The sequence below is a fragment of the Epinephelus lanceolatus genome, chromosome 7 (assembly GCF_041903045.1).
Source record: "Epinephelus lanceolatus isolate andai-2023 chromosome 7, ASM4190304v1, whole genome shotgun sequence".
Taxonomy (NCBI): domain Eukaryota; kingdom Metazoa; phylum Chordata; class Actinopteri; order Perciformes; family Serranidae; genus Epinephelus; species Epinephelus lanceolatus.
The window spans coordinates 16,824,267-16,848,470 of record NC_135740.1 but is presented as its reverse complement, the minus strand read 5'-3'; the positions used below and the strand labels follow the sequence as shown (position 1 = coordinate 16,848,470).

The 24,204-nt window shown below is 39.1% G+C and overlaps 1 protein-coding gene across 1 annotated transcript; it reads right to left on the bottom strand.

Annotated features, from left to right (window-relative positions):
• Positions 1-8,510: 8,510 nt before the first annotated feature.
• On the bottom strand, positions 8,511-12,020 carry il12ba (interleukin 12Ba). The gene is made up of 8 exons (XM_033633138.2): positions 11,857-12,020; positions 10,988-11,075; positions 10,609-10,896; positions 10,379-10,484; positions 9,776-10,017; positions 9,510-9,682; positions 9,183-9,304; positions 8,511-8,703 (listed from the first exon to the last, which is right to left on the bottom strand). The coding sequence occupies exons 1-8, from the start codon at positions 11,866-11,868 to the stop codon at positions 8,649-8,651; spliced, it is 1,086 nt and encodes a 361-aa protein (XP_033489029.1). The 5' UTR covers positions 11,869-12,020; the 3' UTR covers positions 8,511-8,648.
• Between the last annotated feature and the right edge of the window lie 12,184 nt (positions 12,021-24,204).

Below are 24,204 nucleotides of genomic sequence, written 5' to 3'. Positions count from 1 at the left end.
GCTCGGGTGATTTGCGCTCTATTCTTCCCTGAGGAATCACTTTGGACCATCTCTGGGATGCCAAACAGGAGAGAACTAGTAGGTGAGGGAGGCGTGGTCTACAAAGCGAGCAGGAACGCCCCCAAACACAGTTAATAACACGGACAATCAGCTGTCCACCAACCCGACCAGCACGCTGCCCGCCCGCCTGCCTGCTGTCCCCGCCTCGTCCCACGCAGCGTCCCGCCCCAGCCACTTAGCCAGAAGCTGTGCACGATGTGTGTGTACGTGTGTGTGCGCTGCGTTTAGAGTTGACAATTAACGTATTCACGACTATCAAACATCAACTCAGGGGAGGACATTAGTTTAATCCATGCTGTTTGCCCACTGAGACTAAAGGGCAGAGTGAGGCTGTAACATCCATCGTCTATTTGCTGCGTTGTCACTTGAGCTGCAGCTATGAAAATGTGCCCGCGTGTCTGCAAAACAAGACGAAACAGAATCCGATCAAATGTTTACACCAGCATCAGATAAAAGCAGATTTTTGTCTCATTATTATGCGATAAAACATCAACAGCACAATGAGAGGAAACAATCTGAGGACAGTTGCACCACTCACTTGTGTGCAGATTTAGTTGTGCTTACTTGTGTCAAATTAATTCAACATCAACGAATGAACGACAGTATTTGAATTTTCCACATTGCGCATGAGTGTTTCTCTGAGGAAAAAATACCAAAATCACTTTATGTGAACATTTAAAATGTAATTTAAATGTTGTATTTTCCTCACAAGAACTGAATCAACCATGTTGAGCAGTCCAAGCGCTCATTCAGAGTATCAACTCTGGCAGATTATGAGCTTAAGAAAGTTTCAGCTCACAAACAGCCTGGCAGCCGCTACCCACATTTTTCTGTTACAGCCCGATGGTTTGAAATTAGCTTTGATTAGATGCATTACATAAATCTTGCGGGACTAAGTGCTGAATCCAACATAAATATGAGGATTACAGCTAAACTGCGCTGTGTCCCGCTGTCCAAAAAATTGCAATCACTCAAAAAACAACCGCTCAAAAACAAAACTGTATGAAATAAAAATATTTGCATGCTTGCTCACAGAACCGTGAAACTGCACGGAGGGCTCACATGCATGAAGAACTGTGCAGCCATGTCCAGCTTGCAGAGGGTGAGGATGTTGCAGCTCTTTTCATGCGCCCCATCAGTTCTGGTTTCCCCTCATCATTAGAGAGTCATTTCTAAATTATCAAATTGAATTGTCTGGGGGCCATCTGTTCAATAAGTACTGTTTGGTTCATTATAATGAAATGGAAAGAATGAGAGAGTCGGTTTTTTTCTGTTTTATCGGAGGGGGCATCTTTGAAAATTAAGATTTTATCAGGAATTGTTGAATCAGTTTGACACGTTTAGGGTGTTACAGTTTAGTTAAACTGCACAATTAAGAGCCTAGGAAAAAGTCATATAATGGGCCTATAATAGCAAAACACTTTTGTATAATAGAATTAGAATTTTGTAATTCCAATAATCTAAAACGAGTCTACTTAAATTTTTGGCAATGCACATTTTTTTGAGTTGCATATATCCGCATCCCCTGTGCAGCCAGCAGACTCAGACATAAGAGTCTCAGCAGAGTCTGATAAATGCCATAAACGGTCAAGGTTGGACACCACACCCCCGCAATCATCTCATCATTGTCTATAGATGTTTATTTATGTCTCCTGCTGTGGGTGGAGAAATATGAGCGCCACACCACGTGAGTACACGATATAATAAATTGTGATAAATAAAAGCAACGTGAGATAAAATGTCTCTCACACTGACACTGCCTCACTTTTACGCGCGCGCTCACACACACACACACACACACACACACACACACACACACACACACACACACACACACACACACGTTCAGAGCAATCCTTCAGCACATTTGTTTGATTGTGGCCGGCTCACTCGCCATGATCCTGTCTGCCTTGGTCGGCATGCGGGCCAGCGCGAACACTCTCGAGGCCCCTGGGGTGGCATATATTTATATCCCCGAGCACCAACACACACTGTTAGCCCAAATATCAACGTCTCAGTATCCAAAAACAGAGATGTCTGATGGGGGCCCGATGATCCAGCCATGTTAATACTGTGATTTACTAACTCCGTGGCACCCAGACAAAAAGGTTTGCAAAATATCTCCGGCCATTACGCACAGGCGGGAATGCGCACACCATGTAAACGATGTAAAGGCGTGTGGTGTGTGTGTATGTGTATGCATGCGACTCAAATTCAAGTGTCCACATATGGGAGGGCTATTAAAAAACCCGTGCGTTATAACTCTAATAGACATTTTGAAGTAAGTGATCAGAAAGGAGTTGTAGGCGCTGCCGTCAGCCTCCATACAACCACCAGATGTTCTCGTAAATCAAAAGGTTGGGCTGATGATAATAATGGCCTGATTGAATTGAAGACTCATAAAAATGACTAGTTGTAAAAATCTGGCATATGCTTATGAGAATGGGCCTTATGTCTAACAATATGCTCTCTAGTCGACATAAAAGACGACAAATATAGATGTTAACCATTTCGATATGTAGACCAGACACCAGCAGAGTGCAATTTGCTTGATACATACATGAAATTAGTGTGTATACTTAAATAGTTTCTGAAACATGCAAGAGAATATTTGATTGCTACTACACTGAAAGAAAAAGGCAGATAAAATGAAGAATCAGGGGTTAACAATAAGCACTAGTTTATACTTGTAATAAAAAACAAATTGTAATACTGTGTTTAATTTTCCCTATCTGTACAACACATCTGTGGCACCTCACAATGATGACTTCTCCCATTTCACTTCAGGTGACTGGAAGACCTGTCCAGAAGAAATCCCAGTCCCTGAATTTGGTGCAATGTTGCCATCTAGTGGCTTTACTGGGACATTGCACGCCTGGATTTGCAATGTTTGGCGTCCACTTTAAATCACTTGTATTCTCAAATGTAGCACTTGCATAGTAAGTAGAGTGCAGATAAATGCCATTTGTCCAAGTTGCTGTTTCTCTGCGCCCATTAATTAACATGGTCAACAAATGTGGACACGGTCACTGGGACTGTGGATTCACGAGAACAAGTTGTGAATGTAATTGAACTTGTAGGCAACATCAGAAGGTAAACTGCTGGAATAAATCATGTGGATTCAGCATAAATCTCAGATCATGTTAAGGGAAGTGGTGTAGTGGAGTGTATACGTGGGTATATAGGGGTATACACACCTCTTTTTTGGTCTGTTTACAGTATATAATCCACCCATCAGCCAAAAAGCATTGGGATATAAAGATAGACAGCTCACTCAGTGAAAAGTTCAGGGTACCAACGCTTTTTGACTCTCTAGACTTGAGAGTCTTCATCAGGGTGTAAAATCACACTCTCTAGTCAAAACATGTTGTTCATCCATTTATTAATAAAGGATTTTTAACACAGTCAGAGTGCCTTGTATGCAGTTTTGGACTGCCTGCCTGTACCATGGACTTCTACAATACACCGAGTGAACCGGCCAGTCATTGCATCCTTTTTTTTTTTTTTTTTTCCTTCATCTTTATATGACTATTTGCCCCATTCTTGAAGAGCAGCTGATTTTTTTTAATAACTAACTACAGTGTCTTAACCCAGTGCAGCACTCCCTATTTTTTTTCCTCATTATTAGTGACTTAAAGCATTGTGACATGTGGGAGAGTATACCCACTCCTCCTTGGTAACCGACCCATCTACCCAGCAGTACACCCAACTCATCAGCTACTATTACACTACTGGTTAAGAGGGATTTAACAGATCTTCACAAACTTTCCTAATGTGGTTGTTCTTGTTCTGAATGAATACATGTCTTTGTTTGGATGTTGAATGAAGGGTATACATTTTCAGTTTCTGCAAGGAAAAGATATTTAATACTCATTCAAGGCGGAGGGCATCTTACTTATTTGCTTTAGACAATTCAGCTATGTGTTCAATTTAGAAATGACTACAATATGGCTTTCCTGATCATAGCAAATGTGCTTCAGTTATAACAAAGATATATTGTTTCAAATGAAAAATTAGTACATTTTCATACACTTTAACTGACAGTTATTTTTTGGAATAGTGAAGTGATCCGAGTCTCTTTGCCTTTTAACCCACTGAAACAAAGCAGATCTTATTATTATTGCTTATTGACCAGCTAATCTATACACTAATACTTTTGCTGTATTAAATAGTTTTTAAAAGGCCTGAGAGACATTTATCCAGTAACAAAGTAAGTTATTAAAGCTTAGATTAAAGGAAAGTCTGCAAAAATATGAACATAGTTCTGTGTAGCAGTAGTATGTTTATCTGTCATGAACGATCAGATCTTACCAGTGACCCCTTTCTTGCATCAAGTATGTTCACATTTCTCAGATTTGTACAAACATATCCTCATGCCTTGTTTTGCTTCTTCGCAGTGCCATGACATAACATCACAAAGCTTTGATTTTTTTTCTCTTTTGAACACATTGTACATGCTAAATTAAAGTTTGCTCTCCTCTCTAGTTTTATGTTCCAGACTTAAAAGAGCAAGAAGGGATTCAGCCACAAAACTATCCCTTCTAATCAACAAATAAAAAGTTCAATATGTTTCAACGCAGCATCATCAGGAATTCATTGACCACTAAATATGCTGTGAATTGATGGCTGTGCAAAACAAACACTTGGATTTCTTTTGTACCTTTTGACCCTCTATTAATCAGAGACATACTGCGGTTATTTCCAGTGAGAGCATGTGAGACACACAACACACAGTACATAGCTACAGTGAGACTGGAGCCAATGTCACAGCTGTCTCATCAGAACACATAATGTACATGTGATGATCTTCGTTGTCTTTTCTGTCTCAGTTTACAATAAGCACATCCTTTCTTTTTATCTATAGTAAGCTTTGTCTTTAGACATAACATGCTAATGTCATTGTAGTGAAATATGGACCACTGTTCGTAGCAGCTCATAGAAATAGTTTTTAAATTAAGATCATCCCATTAAAACATACAGCAAAGTCAAACTACGAGCAACGAGTAGTTACTTTGTCAATTATTGTTTCAGTAATATTTTAAGCAAAAATGCCAAACATTCACTGGTGTGTGTGGAAATGTGTGGATTTTATGCTTTTTTTGGTCATATATGATAGTAAACTAAATATATTTAGGTTTTGGACAATTGTGACGTTGGGCTCTGGGAAATTGGAATGGGCATTTTTCACTATTTTCTTACAATTTATAGACAAAACGTTTAATTGATCAGTTGGGAAAACAACTGTCAGATTAATTGGTAATGAAAATAATTGTTAGTTGCAGCCCTATACCTGTATTTCCATTATTTTATATCAGAACTCAACATATAGCTACATAACCTTACAATGATTAGCTCCATAATCTGCATTTGAACATAGAGAGTTATGGACACACTAGAGAAGTACTAAATTATTACAAATTTTACTTTCAGCAGTGGATCACATTTTTTGTCCCTTTGACACACAGGGGAAATGGAAAGACAAAAGTAGAAACATTTCCCAAAAATGTGTCAAACAAACAACTAAAAGACTCAAAAGGTCAGGGGTGTTGGGTTAAACATGTACGGTATGTTGGCCCCGAAAGTGTTCACATCACTTGACCTCTTCTGCTTTTTATGATGGGGAAGTGAAGTGAAGGTTCACCGCAACCTCCTGACCAGCTGAGTTACACACCAATAAAGAATGGCTTACTACTCTGTAGGAGTGATGTTTGGGCTTTTCTCACATGTGACATGGAATTTTGGTAACAAATAAACCGGTGTATGGATCTGCTTTTTCTTTCTTTCTTTGTTTTTTGAAGGGTGATTAGTTACCAAAGAGTAACACTGTAGTGCATTATACTTAAAGTTTCTTTCCACGGCTCTCATTCTGTTTTAAAGGCACACAGTGCGATTTAAAATGTGAATCATTTCGAAGATCTTTAAGTTTCTGACAAAAGCCTACAAATTTGGACGAGACAGCAACATTTCTCATCTTATTTGTGCCTGGTACATTGACATTATCCACAGAAATATATCACATTCTCTCACTTCTTGAGTTTCGATTTCAATCCCAATCAAGTGTGCAATCTCTGAACCAGAGATTCCTGACCTCAATGTCAGGACCCAGTGATGGAGGAAGTACTGAGATCTGTTACTTGCACAGAAGTAGCAATACCACAATGACACAATACTCCATTATGAGTCTTACAACTCCCCAAGTCAATATCTTATTTACTAAGATAAAAAAGAACTGTATTAGCAACACAATGTATAAAAATGTATCAATGGTATAAGTACTCATCCAAAATGTCCCCAAATTTATCACACACAGGCACACACACATATATATATATTAATACTTCTGATTCATTGATGTGTACATGTAGTAATCTGTCTAGGCAGAGTTAATTTGAAGGGAACAATAATGAAATTAACAATATTGTTGTTTCGCAAAAAAGCTCTAGATTTACTGTTATTTTTGCTTTTTTTCTTGTATAATACTAGATACCTACCTATCTTAAAAAGAAGAACATACAATAATTCTTTAGCTTAACTGCTCACAATTTATGTCTTCCTGTGATGAGGGGTCATCTGTTGACATTTCTTAAGGGGCACAACCCAAAAATACTCTGAACAACTGCACTAGACTAACCGAATACTTCTGTATTGTTACAGTTACTGCTAAGATAAGACTATCACAAGCACAGGACTAATATAGTATCATGCTGTTAGTGAAACCTTAATCATTCTTATTGTAAGGCTGAGTAACACAGCCTTACAATAAGAATGATAAGGCTGTGTTACTCAGCCTTACAATAAGTCTGAGTAACACAGACACTTCCTCTGCTGTCAGGGGGAAAACGTACTGAAAGTTGCTAAGTTACGGCAGTGATGTTCCCTAATAGCAGACACATCAGCCCCCTTTTGCGATTTAGAGGTCCTGTTAGAACTTAACTATCAATATACTGTGTGTGGGAGTCTGTGCAAAGGGATGTTTGAAACAAAGTGACGTTTTCATGAATAGACTATTCCTTTTACATTAGGTTGTATGCTATAAAATATATGGAGCTTTATCCCTATCTTTATTCAAGAGAGTGGTCTATCAGTTTGAGAGCATTATTTATTGATTTCACGTTCAAAAACCCTGCCCTCGCACTCAAATAGCCTCTGCTTGTGCTTGGATCTACTCTGTTTCCGCTCAAACTGTGTGCTCGCACTCAGATACAATGTTGCTCGCACTCAGATACAACGTTGCTTGCACAGATTTCCTGCTCAAGCTTCGGCTTTTCTGCTCGCTGTTTCTGTGCGCTCACGGAATTTCTGCTCTCAGATTTCTGCCCTGCGCTTGGATTTTTTTGTGTAATAACCCTGTCAAAATCCCCCAACCAATAGAATGCCAGATTTACTGTTGACCAATGAAATGATCCCTGCCTCCTTGTGGGCGTGCTCGCTTTAGTATTAGAGCGTCCCGTCTGGGCGGGTACTCTTTAACCGGGTTCATCCACTCCCACCCTCCAGGGTAGTTTGAGTGTGAGGAGAAAAGCCGAAGCTCGAGCAGGAAATCTGTGCAAGCAACATTGTATCTGAGTGCGTGCAACATTGTATCTGAGTGCGAGCAACATGGTATCTGAGTGCGAGCACACAGTTTGAGCAGAAACAGTAGATCCAAGCGCAAGCAGAGGCTATTTGAGTGCGAGGACAGGGTTTTTGAACATGAAATCAATAAAAAATGCTCTCAAACTGATAGACCACTCTCTTGAATAAAGATAGGGATAAAGCTCCATATGAAATGAACACTTGATTTTTAAGTTTTGTTGTTCGTCAGCTGATCCAATGTAAATGAGTTTTATGATGTAAAGCAGACGCAGGATAAGTCCAAAAATTTGGTGCTACATGAGACAAACCAATAGTTGTACTCAGGAGAAAGACAGAGAGAGCAAGAGAGAGATGAGAGGAGAACACAATGCAAAAGCTACATGTGTCTCTTGGCATGTGAAAGAGGAAATACCACGCATGCTGCATCTGCTTTCAGAGAACAGGCAACAGACACATTTCAAAGCTGAGCGACGGTTCTGTTATTTGTTGCAGTACGAGGAGGAGTTTTTCCACCAAAAGCCACACTCTCACCTTACTGGTTAGGGGAAAGCCATCAAACTCTGATCAGCTCACAACATTTAAACCTGTTGTTTATTGGTCAAATAGAAACAACTATTGAGGTTTCTGTTCTTCACTACAAATGTGTGTTTGGTGTTTAGACTGTACAATACAGCCTTGTTAAAGAATTATGAGAATGTGGTGTTATAAGAAAGTTTGTACAAAGTTAAACATGAGTAAAAATGAATTCTTCTTGTTATGGCTCAGACAAGGACGAAGCTGCTGATTGTAACTGTGAAACAAAGAAAAACCCATTTAAAAAATGTGAGGTAGTGATGTCCTTCATTAGGCTGGAAACAAAGAGATTGTGTTGAATATTTTATTTCTTTGCGTATAAAGAATAGATACATATTACAAACTACATAATATAAGGTGGCACAAATATTAAAAGCATATAAATAATAAACATAACATTTGAAAAGATATCCAGTTTGGGATTCTTGTTTTCCTGAAGCTCATGATTTGTCTTGCTGATGTTTGCTCTTTTTGTTCTTCTTGTGTTTCTTCAATCTGTAATGGAAAACAAATATAGAAATCAGTCTGAAATAACCTTTGTATCATGTGAATTCCTGAGGTCTAGCTTGAAGCGGTCAATGAGGTAACAATGTAAAATAGTCAATCAATCAGTGCAGAATGAGTAATAACGTAAGTAAAAAAAATTAATAAATAGTAACATTATTTTCTTGCATTTGACATTTTTTAAAAATAAAAATAATATCTCAAACAAATGCCAGTTTTATAAAGTCTTTGACAATTAAAAGACACCACAGAAAGCAGTTGAAATATATTTCCTAAAGAAACCAAGAGGTAAAAAAGACAACAGACAATTTGGCAGAGACTTAAAACTACTAAGGAAGTATACATGTTTTCTGGCAGGATGAGAGTCAGGTGGCTGAAAAAAGCTGGAAAAACCTGATGATAACTGGTAAGCACCTTAGAGGGGGAATGAAAGCTGAATCTCCCCCTTTACACCACTTGGAGGCACTGACCTGATATGGCTCCACTCGCTCCATTGTGAGTCACAGAAAGCATCTTTAGCCCGGACACAGATGGCCTTAGCCTTGTGCTTGACTTCAAACTGACAAATGTCTGTCGAGTGGACTGTCAGGGTCTAAGAAATCAGAATAAATGACATCGAATCACTCAAGTTAGGCAACATGTACCCATTTGTGCAGTTCTTCGATGACTTGTGGGATTTCCTGTCATTTGACACAAATATCTTATTGCAAACCTGACATTTTAAAAAAAGATTTTCCATTGTGCTTTAGTTCTTTTTTTGTATAAAATTCACACTACAATCAACTGGTTCCTCTCACCTTAGTGGCTTTTAAGCCAGTGCACGGGTTGTCACACCTTTTGCAACCCCTCCTGAGCTGTGCAATCTGGAAAGTGAGGGGGAAGTAGGAGTAGGGACTGCTCCAAGAGCTCGGGTAACTCCACTCTATCACCGTGGTGTTGACTTTACTGATATTCACCTTATCGGGTTTCACTATCGAGGGTGAAAGCAAAAGATTAAAACAAAGATAGGATACAATCAGATGAAAAAGAGCAGTGTCTTATGTGCAGAAAAATAAAAACTCACAGATCTCTGACAGGTAAAAATGTTTCGAGTAGTTCTCCACCAGGAAATGCTCCGTCGTCACGTAGACATTGATGTGAATATGCTGGGTCTCCTCAGCATAGGGGCAGTGCTGCTCGTCTACGCACAAGATCCTGTGTCCGCTGTCGTCCACTGAACATCTGAAGTTACTCTGACCCGAAGAGCATGTCCAATCTTGACCGCTGGCATCCACAGAACACTGGGTGCCACTGTCGTCAGTCACACTGCATAAAATAGTGTAAAAAATATGTTTTTTCTCAATTCAGAACACACACTGGTTTTTATCATTTTGGCTTTGATTTTCATGCCAAGAAGATGTGACAACTTTTCAAAGACAAACAGGTGAAGAGCAGTTACTGATAAGTATTATAGATGCAAAACATAGATCATTCTGGAACATTTACAGCTGTATTATTTTTTATCTGAGAGCTGATTCCATGACGTGACCTTGATCCTAAATTTGTTTCCTTACATAAGGAGGTATTTATAGATGTCACTGTGTAGTCTCAGCTTTGACATGAGTCTGAACAGTGTGTTATTATTGGAGAGCGAAACAGAAAACATTTCAGCAGTTTGGAAGCTTACCGTCGAGCTTTGATAAATGCCACTTTGCCTACGCGACTGCTGTGCCAGGTCCAAGAGCAGTGGAACTCTCCGTTGTAATTTTGGGCAGAGCACTCTAAATAATCTTCTAATGAGAAAAATAACATAAACAAGCAGAGATGGAAGACAATAAACAAACAAGAGACAAACTATCAGCTAAAAAAATTTAAATGTGCTTAATTCAAGCTGCTCTATTTTAAATTAGACTCTACCTTGGCCGTTTTTCACAAGGATCCTCCTCCTGTTAGTCTCTTCCTCTTGGATCAGGACTACAGTGTAATTGAGGAGCGATCCATCCTTGCGGTGGCAGGTGTAGTTTCCCCCTCCTAAGCTTTCCTCCAGCTGCAGCAGATATGTGTTTCCTGTCTGTTCTTCCTCCACTCCGTTCCTCCTCCAAAAAATATCCTCATTCATGCCACCTCTTCCCGTAAGATCCTCTGGAAACTCCAGGCAGCTCAGTGGCTGCTGGCCCAAAGTGCCATCCACCTCCACGACCAAAACTAACAGAGGACACACAGAGATTTAAAGAGGTTAAGGAAGAATTATTTAAACCTGAAGTGAGTGATGTGTTTTCATAGAGATCAAACATACTGTGGGGCATCAGAGTCCAGTGGCCCATTGGATTTTGATGACTGACTTGCCATAATGCACAGATGATACCGACAATAAACAACTTCATCTGAATAACAAAGAGAAGACGAGAGAGAGGGAGAGAGAGAGAGAGGGAGAAAGAGAGAAAGAGAGAGAGAAAGTGAGGTGGTGACAGACAGAGAGATTGAGGGAAATAACAAATGAGCAAAATCAGTACAGATAACTCTTGAATGCACAAGCCAAAAGAGATTTCAAGTCTCAAGTTAATGACACAAAAAGCCATTAACTGATATTGCAATTAGTAAATGTTATAATTTAAGTCCATTAATATGACAACACAAAAACATGTAAACTATCTGAATAACAGTAAATTAGTACATAAAACCAAAATAAAAGGAAAAGAACGCAACATCTCAATAACCAAAACTGCAGGCTTACACCACAGAGAACAGTTATGATGCCTCAATCTCAGTCATTACAAAATCACACTAATTTGCATTAATGAAGTCAACATCAAGACACATTTTAAACTCACTATTAACAAAGTAACACAGAGCCACTAGCTACGTTTTTATCCATGTGGACAAAGTTAATGAAATAGCTGCATGTACATAAAATAATCAGGAAATGATTTCATGATACTGACAACATTTTTTTGTTATGCAGAAAACATCCAGATCAAATTTAATCAATAACCATTATTAATTGTACATTATTTTTACATTTTATTTACATTAACAGTCTATCTGTTCTATTGTTCACTTCCTCGCTGTTATAATGGACTCTTATATCTTTAAAACGCATAACAATAATAACCTGATATAGAGTTAAACAAGAAAGAACTGAACAGATCAGTCTAGTCATCTTACCTTGGCATTCATCTCTCCTGTTCTGCGATCCTGTTCAACTTTTATGTGAGTGACCTGATGACAAACTTTCCCATGATCGGCCAAAAGCAAAGAAAAGTCCAGAGGAACTTCGCTTTCCAGGCGACTGCATAATCAGAGGTACTCCGCCACCTTTGACTGACTTCCATCATCTTTGTTTTTACGACCTTTTGTTTGTAAAATGAAAATTATTTCGGGGTGTTCTTGGGTATTTGTTTCCTTTCATTTTAACACTGTTCGCTAGCTGTAACCACCGTGTGCGCAGTGCCTGTTTACTTTCAGGCTGGCATGTCTCTTATTTCATTTTCAGTTTGGTCCTTTAGCTACACTGGCACCTGCGGATGAGTTGACACATAACACGAGCTGCGGTCAGTGCCTCTTTAATGTCAGGCGTTTACCCATAGCTTCTTAAAATGTCCCCATTACATTACATTAGGCTTTTTATTTCATCACCCGTCATGCACTATTTCAGAGTGTTACATTTCACTTCTCTTGCGAAAAAATACAACGGTGCAAACCAGCAAAGCTGAGCTATGTCTCTAACGTTAGCTTATTTAGTAGTAACGTTAGCCTAATTAACTGTATCATGGTATTATGTCAGATTATGTGCACGACGTCACCTAATTTAAAAGTTAATATCACAATTATGAAATGGAAAATAATCAAAAAAGATGGTAGCAGTATCATACTGGTTGATTTTTATTGGAGGAAATTATTTTAAAGAATAAAAGAGACCGAAATAGGACCTACTGTCGTGCTCACTGCCCAGAAAAGTTTGACGCTGTCCCAGGAAATACACGGGGTCGTTAATTGCTCGCGTGCCCACCTGCAGCATCAGCAATACGACTTCCGGCCTGAATCCTTCAGAATAAAAAGGTATTTCCTACAAATGATAACTTGACGCTGTAAATTTAACAGCACAATTTTAGTATAAGAATACTCAAACACTCATACTATTATTTAACTTGTAAACTGTAAGAAAGAAGCGACATCCTCATAAAACTTCGAGACTATGACAAAACACTGCTCGTGACCTGTAAGCATGCAGTCTAACATTTTCATTATTGTGTGCACAATTAAAAAACAAATGACACAACTTTATTTTTTTTGTAAACTAACGTTATAAGACAAAGATTTTTTTTCTCCCATCCAGACTTTTAATATTTCCCTTATTGTTCCTTCCAGGGGACCATACTGTGATATTAGTCTGAGAGCAGCCTACAACCAGGGGTGTAACACCAAACTCTGGGCCCTATGCTTCAGCAGTCCTGTGGGCCCCCTGCCCATAATAACAATAATAATAATAATAATAATAATAATAATAATAATGATAATAATAATACATTTTATTTGGAGGCGCCTTTCAAGTCACCCAAGGTCACCTTCCTTCCTTTCTTTCTTTTCTTTTTTGGAACCCACATTTCCCTTTGTTGGGGAAAGACATGACAGTGTATCTTGGTGCCCCAGCAGCATAAGCCGTCAGCCACTTGGCTCTAGCTGTGTTTAGAGACTAACCCTGGTGCAAGAGATGACTAAACCATTTTGCAACCTTTTAGGGACTGTTCTTTACTTATCAGAGTTGGCTTGAGTATGACTTTTTTTCTTTTTTCTTTACCCTTCCCAAAGTTACAAATAGTTTCCCTTGAGCTTCCCTGAGTACCCCTTGATGTTCAAAAGACAAAATCCTGGAACTGAAAAAAATGTTTCTCTTTCTCTTGCCGCACACGCTGGTTAGTTTGTACAAATGGTGGATTTTTGGCCAAATTTTAAACGAGACGTAGAATAAAATGATTTTGATGAACTATCATGTGTCCAAGGATCAATGGAATTTTGAAAATCAAATGATAATTTCTGATTTTACATTTTCTGGCTATGCTTAATGGTGTAATTTAGAGGCCATGTTTTCTTTAAAAATCTGCGGTAAAATAAATACAAAATACAATCATTTAAATATGTATGACCCTTCCCTAAGCCAAAATAAAAACAAAACATAGATCCCTCATTCCAGGCTTTTTAAGTGCTCCCCTCCCATTGGGGCCTTGGGTAGTCAGTCCCACTTTCCCCCCCCACTATATTCATTAGTGTTTGTCTGGTCTTCAGAAATGTTATAATAGCCTACTTCTATGCTTTTCACTAACAAAGCAACAACACCAGACAACATCATTAACACTAATAGTTTATATATTTTTATTATTTCACGTTTATTTTACAAGGGGGTCTCAATGAGTTAAAAAATCTCTCTTACAAGAGAGACATGGCCAAGGAAGCAGCTGTACAAAATAACAACATATTAAAATACACCATTTACGACATGACCCACAAAAATTCACAATGAAACAGAATAACTTATTTTTTTCACAGACACCTCTCATGAAAAACAACCATCATTATGATGCTATTACATTCATTAATGGACAGTAAAGTCTCTAATATTATTTAGAACATATTTTGTATTTGTCCAATCGTATTCTTTGCTATTCGACTGTTTACTTTAGCTTTTCTAACAAGTCTTTAAGTCCTCTGTTGATGAGAAAGAGGCAACTATAGGCCTACGTTGTGTCATGCTATAGACATGTAGAAGGAAGAGATGAGACTGGAATATTTTTGACTGGGATGGGAATGGAGGTTTGCTTTTGAATTCCCATCTGGCGTGATGTAACTGTGTGTGTGTTTGTGTGAGGTGCTTTCACATTCCAGTTAATGATGTCAATAAATTCCTGATGTGATCTGGAAACATCCGACTGTATTGTGGGAATTATGACAATCACTTCTGCTGCTTGTCAGACAAAGAGGTGAAAGTCCATCAGAGTAAACAACATGTCGTCAGAGCCACGTGTTGTAAAAAGTGCATGCCATACATGAGAAAAATATGTTGATTACTACATTGCCACGTTGCATCATGTTATTTCCAAGTTTTGTTTCTGTTTCAGCTCTCTCTGTTTGTTTAATCTTTTGATTGCCTGACGTTTGAACAGCTTAAAATCTTAAGTTTAAATATCAGAAATCTTGGGCACCTCTTCTGCAACATTTTATTTGATCAAGGAACTATAGTTATGATGGCTTCTATACTATCATAAGATGTTATTATCCTTGTAACATCACAGTGATGTCACATGACAATCTGACTTTAGTAGCATGTGTCACCTCTAAAACAGGTTTGACAATCTTCAATTGTACGTCAGGTTTAATGAAAGCCACAGACAACTCTGTCCAAAAAGACATCACAGACAGCAGTCAACATGATTTATGACGAATGTACTGTAACAAAATAAACCACACAAGATTAGGCTAGGTAGGCAATTACATTTAGTGAGGATGTAACAAACCTAGCATGGTCGAGGATACCGTTCATCCTTAAATCTTCTCTGAAACACAAGGTGAAACCAGGGAAGGGAAGAATATTATAATATGCCAGTCAGGTCAAAGATGGATGTCATGTTTGGGAGGCTGATAATATGACAGATATATGATAAGACAATAATGGGGGTGATATTTAAGATGAAAAGAAACATGAGCATGCCTGAAAATCAGACTCGGTTCAACTAGACAGACAAAGGACTGGATTCCTCAAGACCTGTTCCTATTCAGTGTTAGGTGGTGCAGCAACTGGAGATGTATTACCCACACAAATTGCAAAAGTGGTTGGGCAGAGCAACATAATGCATACACAGACAAACTGCAGTCTAAGAAAATGATAATAGTTTTGTAAGGCATAGTAACAGACAGGATATTTACTAAAAACTGAAAACTGTTGTCACAAATGTCACTTTATTAGTTTTAAAAGAATTGCTTTCTTTTAGTCATTTAATCTTTTTGTACTGAGAAGTTAGATTGAAACATTTGTTGGGCCCAAAATCTCCCCAAGAACTGTTTGGTCTGTGCCTAATGTTTGCTTTGTGTCCACCAGGTTCTGAGGGAGAGAAGTATGGAGTTTCTATTGCTGTGTCTCTGTACTTTCCTGTGTAGTATTCCTTCCAGCTTTGTTTAGACACTACATGTCTGTGGCCTCCCAACACTGTAAATATTACCAAAGAATCTGTTAATGAATTGATCATGGTCGATTATACCGCAAAAATTTTTTATGGACAATCAGCAATGGTGATCTACTGTATATTTTTGTATATTTGATGTAAGATTATTGTGCGATGATGCAGTGATGAAACTTTTGGTCTCAGTCTCATGACATATATGGTTTGTGGTTAGCTTTACTTTGCGGGTCAGAGTTGAAAAGGAACATGAACTCATCATGGTTGGTTTCTGTTCCCTTTTGTTACAAGGTGGTCATTTACATACAGCATGAGTGTTTTTAGTGAATGATCGAAACAGAACTCTTGAACTCGTGTTGACCAGGGTTGAAAAATTAAGTGTTAAATTTTGCTTAAAGTTTAATGTTATACTCTTGCAGAGGATCATCAGAGGTTTCGTGTGTGAAGCCTGTGTACAGCTTGTCACTTGCATTCTTTTGTTAATATTAAAAGAATGCAATGACTTTGAGCAGCTATTTAAACACTGGTATGTCATCTATGAAGAGCTACATTAGGCTAAGGAATTCAGTTTTTAAATTCAACATGTCTAAATGTAAAAATAAGGTGTACATTAATGAATTAACGTGTCCTAATATCAGGCTGATTGCCCTTAAACATGATTTCAAACTGATAATATGTTTCAGAAATCCTCTACAGAAATGACACGATAGTTCTGGATGGGGGTCACATCAATACTTTTCCTCATATTGGTTTTATTAAAGGAGCAGTGTGCAAGATTTATGGGGATTTAGTGACATCAGTGGTTAGTACTGCTGACTGCAATAGCTGAAACTTTTCCAGGTTAGGATTCCTTCAGTTTTCATGGTTTAAGAGGTTTTTACTGGGAGCTGAATCATCTGCAGAGGTCTCTTCCTCTCCAAAACAAATGGACAAAGTGATTACAACCAGTAAAAACAATGGATAAAGCAATTGTGCTTTATAAATCATTGTTTTTCCAATGCTGTTTGGCTGTCATAGAGGGCTGCTATCTACAGCCTATTTTCAGATGGTTAGACACTTAAGAAAACGTATCAATACTTCTTACATTATGTTCCATTGTTGCCAGTATATCCCCTTAAATCATACATGCTGAACCTTTAAGGCCAGAAGAAAAACTATATAAAGAAAAAATTATTTTCACATTTGCTATTTAAACAAAAACCAGGGATTAGAAACTACTTCACCTATCCTTAGCAGGGAAAGTGAACTGTATCAAAATGAACGTGCTCCCTAGGTTTCTTAACCTGTTTCAATGTATCCCAGTTTATCTCCCTAAATCCTTTTTTAAATCTATTGATAAGGCTTTAATTTTATTTATATGGGATGGGAAGAAGCCAAGAATACGGTTAGAACTGTTACAGAGGCCTAAAAGCCAAGGTGGCTTAGCTCTTCCAAATTTTTGTCACTATTATTCGGCCTCAGATGTTCAGAAAATCATGTATTGGCTCCATACTCCTGACGCAGACTGGTGCCACTTTGAAGCTGCATCTTGCACCTCCACCTCTCTTAGAGCCCTGGTCACTTCCAGCCTCCCCCTCTCTTTCTTACAATACACGAACAATCCCATAGTCATAAACACCCTCAAAATATGGGTTCAACTTAGAAGGAACTTTGGGTTTAATAACCTTCTCCATCTAAGTCCCATACACAATAATCACCTTTTCCCCCCGGCTAGGTTAGACTCTGAATTTACTCTCTGGCAGAGACGAGGCATTCATAATTTTAAGGACATGTACATAAACTGTACTTTTGTGAGCTTTCAGGACTTATCGCACAAATTTGGCCTCCCTCGGTCTAGCTTATTTCGATATTTCCAAGTCTGTCACTTCCTTAAACATCATGATCCCAGTTTTCCATACATAACATCACCTTCCAGTTTAGATGTTAAAATCTCTGTTCAATTCTAAGAGACTTGTCTCAAGAATTAGTGATTGTATAACCTCTTTTAAAAACACAACACTGGCAAAGATCAGAGCAGACTGGGTGGATGAGTTTGGGGAGGACTTAGAAGAGGACATTTGGGAGAGCGCTCTACTAAGAGTAAACGACAGCACTTCCTGTGCCAAACTAAGCATTATACAATTCAAGATCCTACATCGCATTCACTACTCCAAAGCAAGACTGGCTAAAATATATCCTAACACAGATGCAAGCTGCGACAGGTGTCGAAATACTCCTGCTGATTTAACACATATGTTTGGTCATGTCCAGCCCTGGCAACCTATTGGTCTACCATCTTTAAAACGTTGTCAGAAGCACTGAATATTGATCTTCAACCCAACATAGCTACGGCCATATTTGGTACCACAGATAGAAGACATACAACATTAAGGAAAAGTTATAAAAACATAATTGCTTTTACGACACTGCTTGCACGTAGAAGAATATTATTACATTGGAAATCAAAAAATCCACCTGAAGTGGCTTTGTGGTTTAGCGACCTGACACAATTCATACAATTAGAGAAAATAAAATATACTCTCAGGGGGTCCAGAGAAAAATTCTTCTCTGTCTGGGATCCGATGTTGATGCACTTAGGTAAACTTAAAACTGTGCCCACTTAATTACCGCTTAGCAGCCATCTTGCATTTGTATTTGTGATTGTGATTGAATACATGTGAACCATGTCTTGTTTAGTGCACAGCTTCAGTGTTGGCGAGCCTAGGTATATGCTCTATTTGTTACATATATAAATACATATTTTTTATTGTATTCATTTATTTTTGTATTACATTCAGTTATCATTTTTTTACTGGATTGGTGTCCAACATGTTCTTGGGATAGGGGGTTAAAATATAGATATGAGCATTGTGACTCCTGTATTTGAATCGATGTAATGTATCATTGATGCTCAATAAAAAGAAAATGAAAAAACAACAACAACAACAACAACAACAACAACAAAAACAGGGATTAAATGAGTGTGTAGTCTCTTCTATGTAGTAGCTATATCTGACCACTGGATGTCCCCAGAGGGTTACAGATGTCTGTATGTAAGCCTTCACTGTGGTTTCCCTCTGCAATGAAAAGCTGCCCAACCAGTTGAAGTAATAATTCAGATATTCCACGTATTAAATCTTTGTTGGTTGATTGGTTATGCAGTCTGTACAGTCCAAGCAATATTATTACAGTGCAGATATAATAATATTGTTCGTAATGATGTGGAACATGTGCTCCGTTGATCCGGACAGATTCAGATTTAATTAAGTTCGGCTGGTGTCCTTGCTCAAGTGTCATGACTGGATGCTCTGCAGCTGTTGAGAATTACACGGCTGGGCAGGAGGCTCTGTATGGGCTTGTGATCTGTGGCTCTGCACTGGAATGTCTCCCAGATGCCCCCAAACCGTAACAGCTGGAATGAAATCGGTGCAATGATCTCATCTGTGTGAGGGATGGAAAGAAGGGAAACAAAAGGAAAAAAGAAAAGACAAATAATGATGTAATGTGTGTATTCGCGCGCGCATGTGTGTGTGTGTGTGTGTGTGTGTGTGTGTAGGTGGTAGAAGGAGAATGGGAGATGAGGGAAGGAGTGGATGGAGGTACAGAAAGGTCAAGTCATGTAAAGTAGTAGATTCTGCGCCCTGATCCACGGCTGCTTCTCTCTTATTGACAGAGCCCTTTGTGATTCTGAGCAACAACAGATTTGTTTTTCAGTCTGGATGGACCTCACTGGCATTTAATTTGTTTTGGCAGGCTTTCTTGAAGCTTGGTCCGTGTGTGTGTGTGTGTGTGTGTGTGTGTGTGTGTGTGTGTGTCCGTGTTTATGCAAATTCTCTTTGGAATCTCTTAAAAGATTTGTGGGGGAAAGACAGACTGAATTTGGATACAGATTCACAGATTTATGGAACTTTGTCTGGGGATGTCACATACTGTACTGTAGTTCCTGCTATTAACATTCTTCTTCTAGCAGACAACTGCTCATTAATACAACACCAGATTAACTGTGTTTAGAACAATAATGTCAAACTGTCAAGAGAGGAATTTCCAGCCTTGTGAACCAGTCTGAATGTTTTGAGCTGAGGCAGATTCACAGTATCATGATTGTGATGCCACGTTTTAATTTAGTGTTAAAAAAAAAAAAAGCTCCCTTTCAAGCAGTGCCGGACCTAGCACATTAGGTGCCCTCGGCAAGCTTCCCTACCTCATCAAATACCACTGCTTTGTCAATGATTTTGGCATGAGATACCAGCGTACAGAGGCACCTTTCACAGCAGTCTGATACACCCCAGGCGGCAGCTATTTCAGACACTGCAGGCCACAGCCAAACTCATCAAATAACGCTGCTTTGTCAGTGGAAGTCAACGTCAGACACCGACGCACCGAGACACTCTTCATAGCGTATGATACGTGCCGAGTGGCAGCTTTTACTGATGCCACTGGGAAGTGCTGTAGTATAAAGAGCATAAAGGTCTGTAGGAGGTGGGTAAGAGGGGAGGTGGATGGGTCAAACACCAGACTTTCACCTGGGAGCCCACTGTTTGTTTCCTGTGTGAACCAAAAGTCAGTGGCATTATTTTAATAAAAACAGTGTGCTAGTGTGTGTAAAATGCTGCATTAGTGACATATGACGCAACATATGCCTCTGGACATGACATTACGTTTGTGAGAACCATACTCATTTTAAGCCAAAGGTTTTTTTTCTAAACCTAACCAGAGACTTTTTGTTGCTTTAAATTAAGGAAATAAATGGAAAAAAAGTGTTTACCGATGTAGTGAGTTTATTTCGGAAAAGACTGTATGTATGTAACGAGCAGAAACTTTACATGTGAAAACGGAAATGTATTCTAAAAAGACATGTAACAAACATCAATTGAGACACCATCTGAGATAACAAAACCGTCTATGGCGGTTACCTCATGCCAGGGGTGGAGCAGTGATTTTAAATGTGGGGGTGTTCCAGGGGTGGCACATGAGCACCACATCCTGCCTGCTTTTGGCTGTTTCCCTCTCCAAAATTAATGCTCCCAGACAGTATTCAGAGGTTCTTACAACATAGAGTCGGTCATTATGAACTGAGAGTCATTCATTATGAACATGCATATTTATTAAAACAAATTTAATCTGTTATCAATTTTTAATATGAACATATACCAAACCATATCATTGTAGGCTACTTGAGAACTGAGACAAGACTAACAAACTGATTAATCCAGGTGTGTCTGACCATTGTTGTGACTAGTACTGAGGTCAGACACACCTGGATTAATCAGTTTGTCCAATAATGTAAGACAGGAAATAAAGGAGCTGGTTTAAGTTCAGGAAGTAGTGGAGCTGGGCATAAAGCCTAAGCTTTTGGTCTGAGGACCTTCGTCAGGGTAACAGTCTGCACCTGAGAAAAAGAACAGTCTTATGTGGTTGATCAAGGCGATCAGCAACACCTGTGCTGTGCCACTCCCGCTTAGATGGGAGATGTAGTTCAAAAGCAGAGTGTGTAGTCCTCTCTGCACAGCAATAGATTTCGAGTACAGGAAACACTCCACTCCCAACCCTTTATTTAGGGGTATGCATAGATTCAATCTTCTATTTGTTATACTGTGTATATATGTATATATTTTTTTTCTCTGTTTTTTCTCTATTGTCTGGTTGTTATCTGCGCATGGTTCTTGTGGAGTGTTTCCTGTACACAAAATCTTTTGCTGTGCAGAGAGGACTACACACCCTGCTTTTGAACTACATCTCCCATCTAAGCAGGAGTGGCACAGCACAGGTGTTGCTGACCGCCTTGATCAACCACATAAGACTGTTCTTTGTTCTCAGGTGCAGAGTGTTACCCTGACGAAGGTCCTCGGACCAAAAGCTTGGTGAATTAAAGATTCTTGCATTGTGTGTGCAGATCCTCTTTTTCACACTATTTCACAAGTGGTTTTCTGGCACCTTGGCTTGGTTGTGAGTGCGGTGACCTGTTCCTGGTTTTAACAACCAACAACATAACATTTATCTTTATTAGATGGCCAAATTATCAAATTAATTTGAACCCAACAATCACATTTCATACTATAGCCAATATTTACAGAACTAATAAGTGGTCTCATATACAATATGTGTAATCTCAACCCTTTCAAGTACAGTCAAGTAATGAATATCTTTCTTTTTCAGGACAACCTGGAAAATCAGAATATGTATGCTGAAAATTTCAGCATACATATTCATTCATGTGACATCATTTAATGATGTCACATGAATGGATTAAAAGTTATATGACTACAAAAAGAAAAGAAAAAATTTAAAAAAATTAACCGGGAATTGAATTTCACAGAATTTTATTTTTAAAAAACACACATATCAACAGTTATCAGTTTATCTTTATTTTATCATGGAGGATTATTAGGCTATTCCTTTCTTTTCAATTCTGGCAGAAAACTATCTTGCCTCAAGTTGATCTTTGGCTGCCGTCAAAAAACAAAAGAAGAAGAAATAGTAACATCTGATTGGTCGAGAGACTGACCAGAAGTCGTCATTGTTTACGTCAAGCCCATAGACTGTCTATGCTGTTGATAGATGAATTCGGTGAGCCACTTGTGTATGCCGCCATCTTGCGGCGCCGCCATTGCTGCGGTGACATGTGTCAGTCATCAATTCATTATGCTGTCATTGTGAACTGACTGTCTACAGTGACAGCATCATGAATAGCTGGATTGATGATGTTAGACAGTGGCCTCCGGTAACTGATGAAGGTATCTTAAATGAGCACCGATATTAATTTAGAAATTAATCATTTGTTTGAGCGATAAGCAGGAAAGATTAGAGTAATAGGGAGATAACAGACTGTATCATTAAACACTGTGTAATATAACGTTAGCATACGTTACGTGTGCTGATGTTAGCAAGCTAGCAGCGTGACATTTAATCATTATGGACAGGCTGTAGGCACTGTAGAGAGTCAGTTCACAGTGACAGCATAATGAATTGATGACTGACACGTCACCGCAGCAATGGCGCCGCCGAAAATGGCGGCATACACAAGTGGCTTCGTCTATAAAAAAGGTCAAGCCTCACAATGGAGGTCTGGTATCATAATTTACACGTTTTTAATCATGAAATGTAATATTTAATTACTATCGCGGGGTTATTATGGTGGATTTACTGTAGCCTAGGCTATGAGGTTCTTGGGAGAGAAAAAAAACCTCTGCACTTAACTAAACTTTCTCGAAAAGATTGTCCTGAGCCCACCGTAGATCGCCAAAAGAGTAAGCTTCTGATCACAATTTTCCCCATTAAGTTCCTTTGTGTGGTGTGGTGCGGGCTGCGGGGGAGAGCAGGGTCTCCGCCAACAGAGAGATGATGTTGATTTGAGGGGGCGGCGGAGAGCTGGTTTCCTCTGCATTCACTTACATGACAACTTGACTTGAAAAAGAAGTCAATTTTCTGCTGCTGCCTCTTCCTTTTTGGCATCTCTGCCTCCTTCTTCTCTCAGTTGTGTGTCAATGTTGTTCAATGTCAGTCATAGGTGAGTGACAAAAGCTCCGACTGACGTAACTTCAAATTTCACGGCCGGTGGCCGGTGGCCGGTTGCGGATAACAGTCTGTGATTGGGTGAATGTCCGTTCAATTTGACCAATGCCTTTTCATGCAGCATAAGGGGGGGTGAGGTGCGCTCCATTTTTGTATGCTGGTGCACTGCCAGGGTGGGCAAACGGGTTTACCTTTGGAAGATGTGTGGGGGGTGAAAATGTGGTGGGGATGAAATCATCTTGCTGTAAAAGTGGGGGTGTCAAAACACCCCCATCCCCCACGGGTGCGACGCCCCTGCCTCATGCGTCATATTTTGATGCTTAGGCCCACTGACAAAGTGGCCTTATTTGATGAGTTGGGATGAGGACAAACAAGAACAAGAGCTAATGAGAAATCAAGACAAATACATAATTTACACCTCCTTCTTTTTTCTTTCTTGTCTTTTTTTGGTACTGCACCTCAGGTGGATTTTGCCTTTTCATTGTCTCTCACTCCAGTACTTTCAACATAGACTCTACTCAGCCTAGCATGTTCTGACTTTCGATGATTACTCACTGACGGACTACAGGTGGCACCCTTACTCCAGACCCACTGTTAGCATTAGACCTTTGGATTATTTTTCCCTTTTGTTTGGTTTAAATAAAGAAATAAATAAGTCATAAAGCAATGGGGGCCTCCAGTACATCACCTTTGGGAAAGTCTGCCACTGCTCTCAAGGTCTTCTTCGTACCACACACAAATATACCCATGCACTGCACAGATAAACAACCTTGCCAGTAGAAAATGGGTTAAGAAATCATTGCATGTCATATTGAATAATTGTCAATTATAGAGTATCACCTCTCTGTCCTCT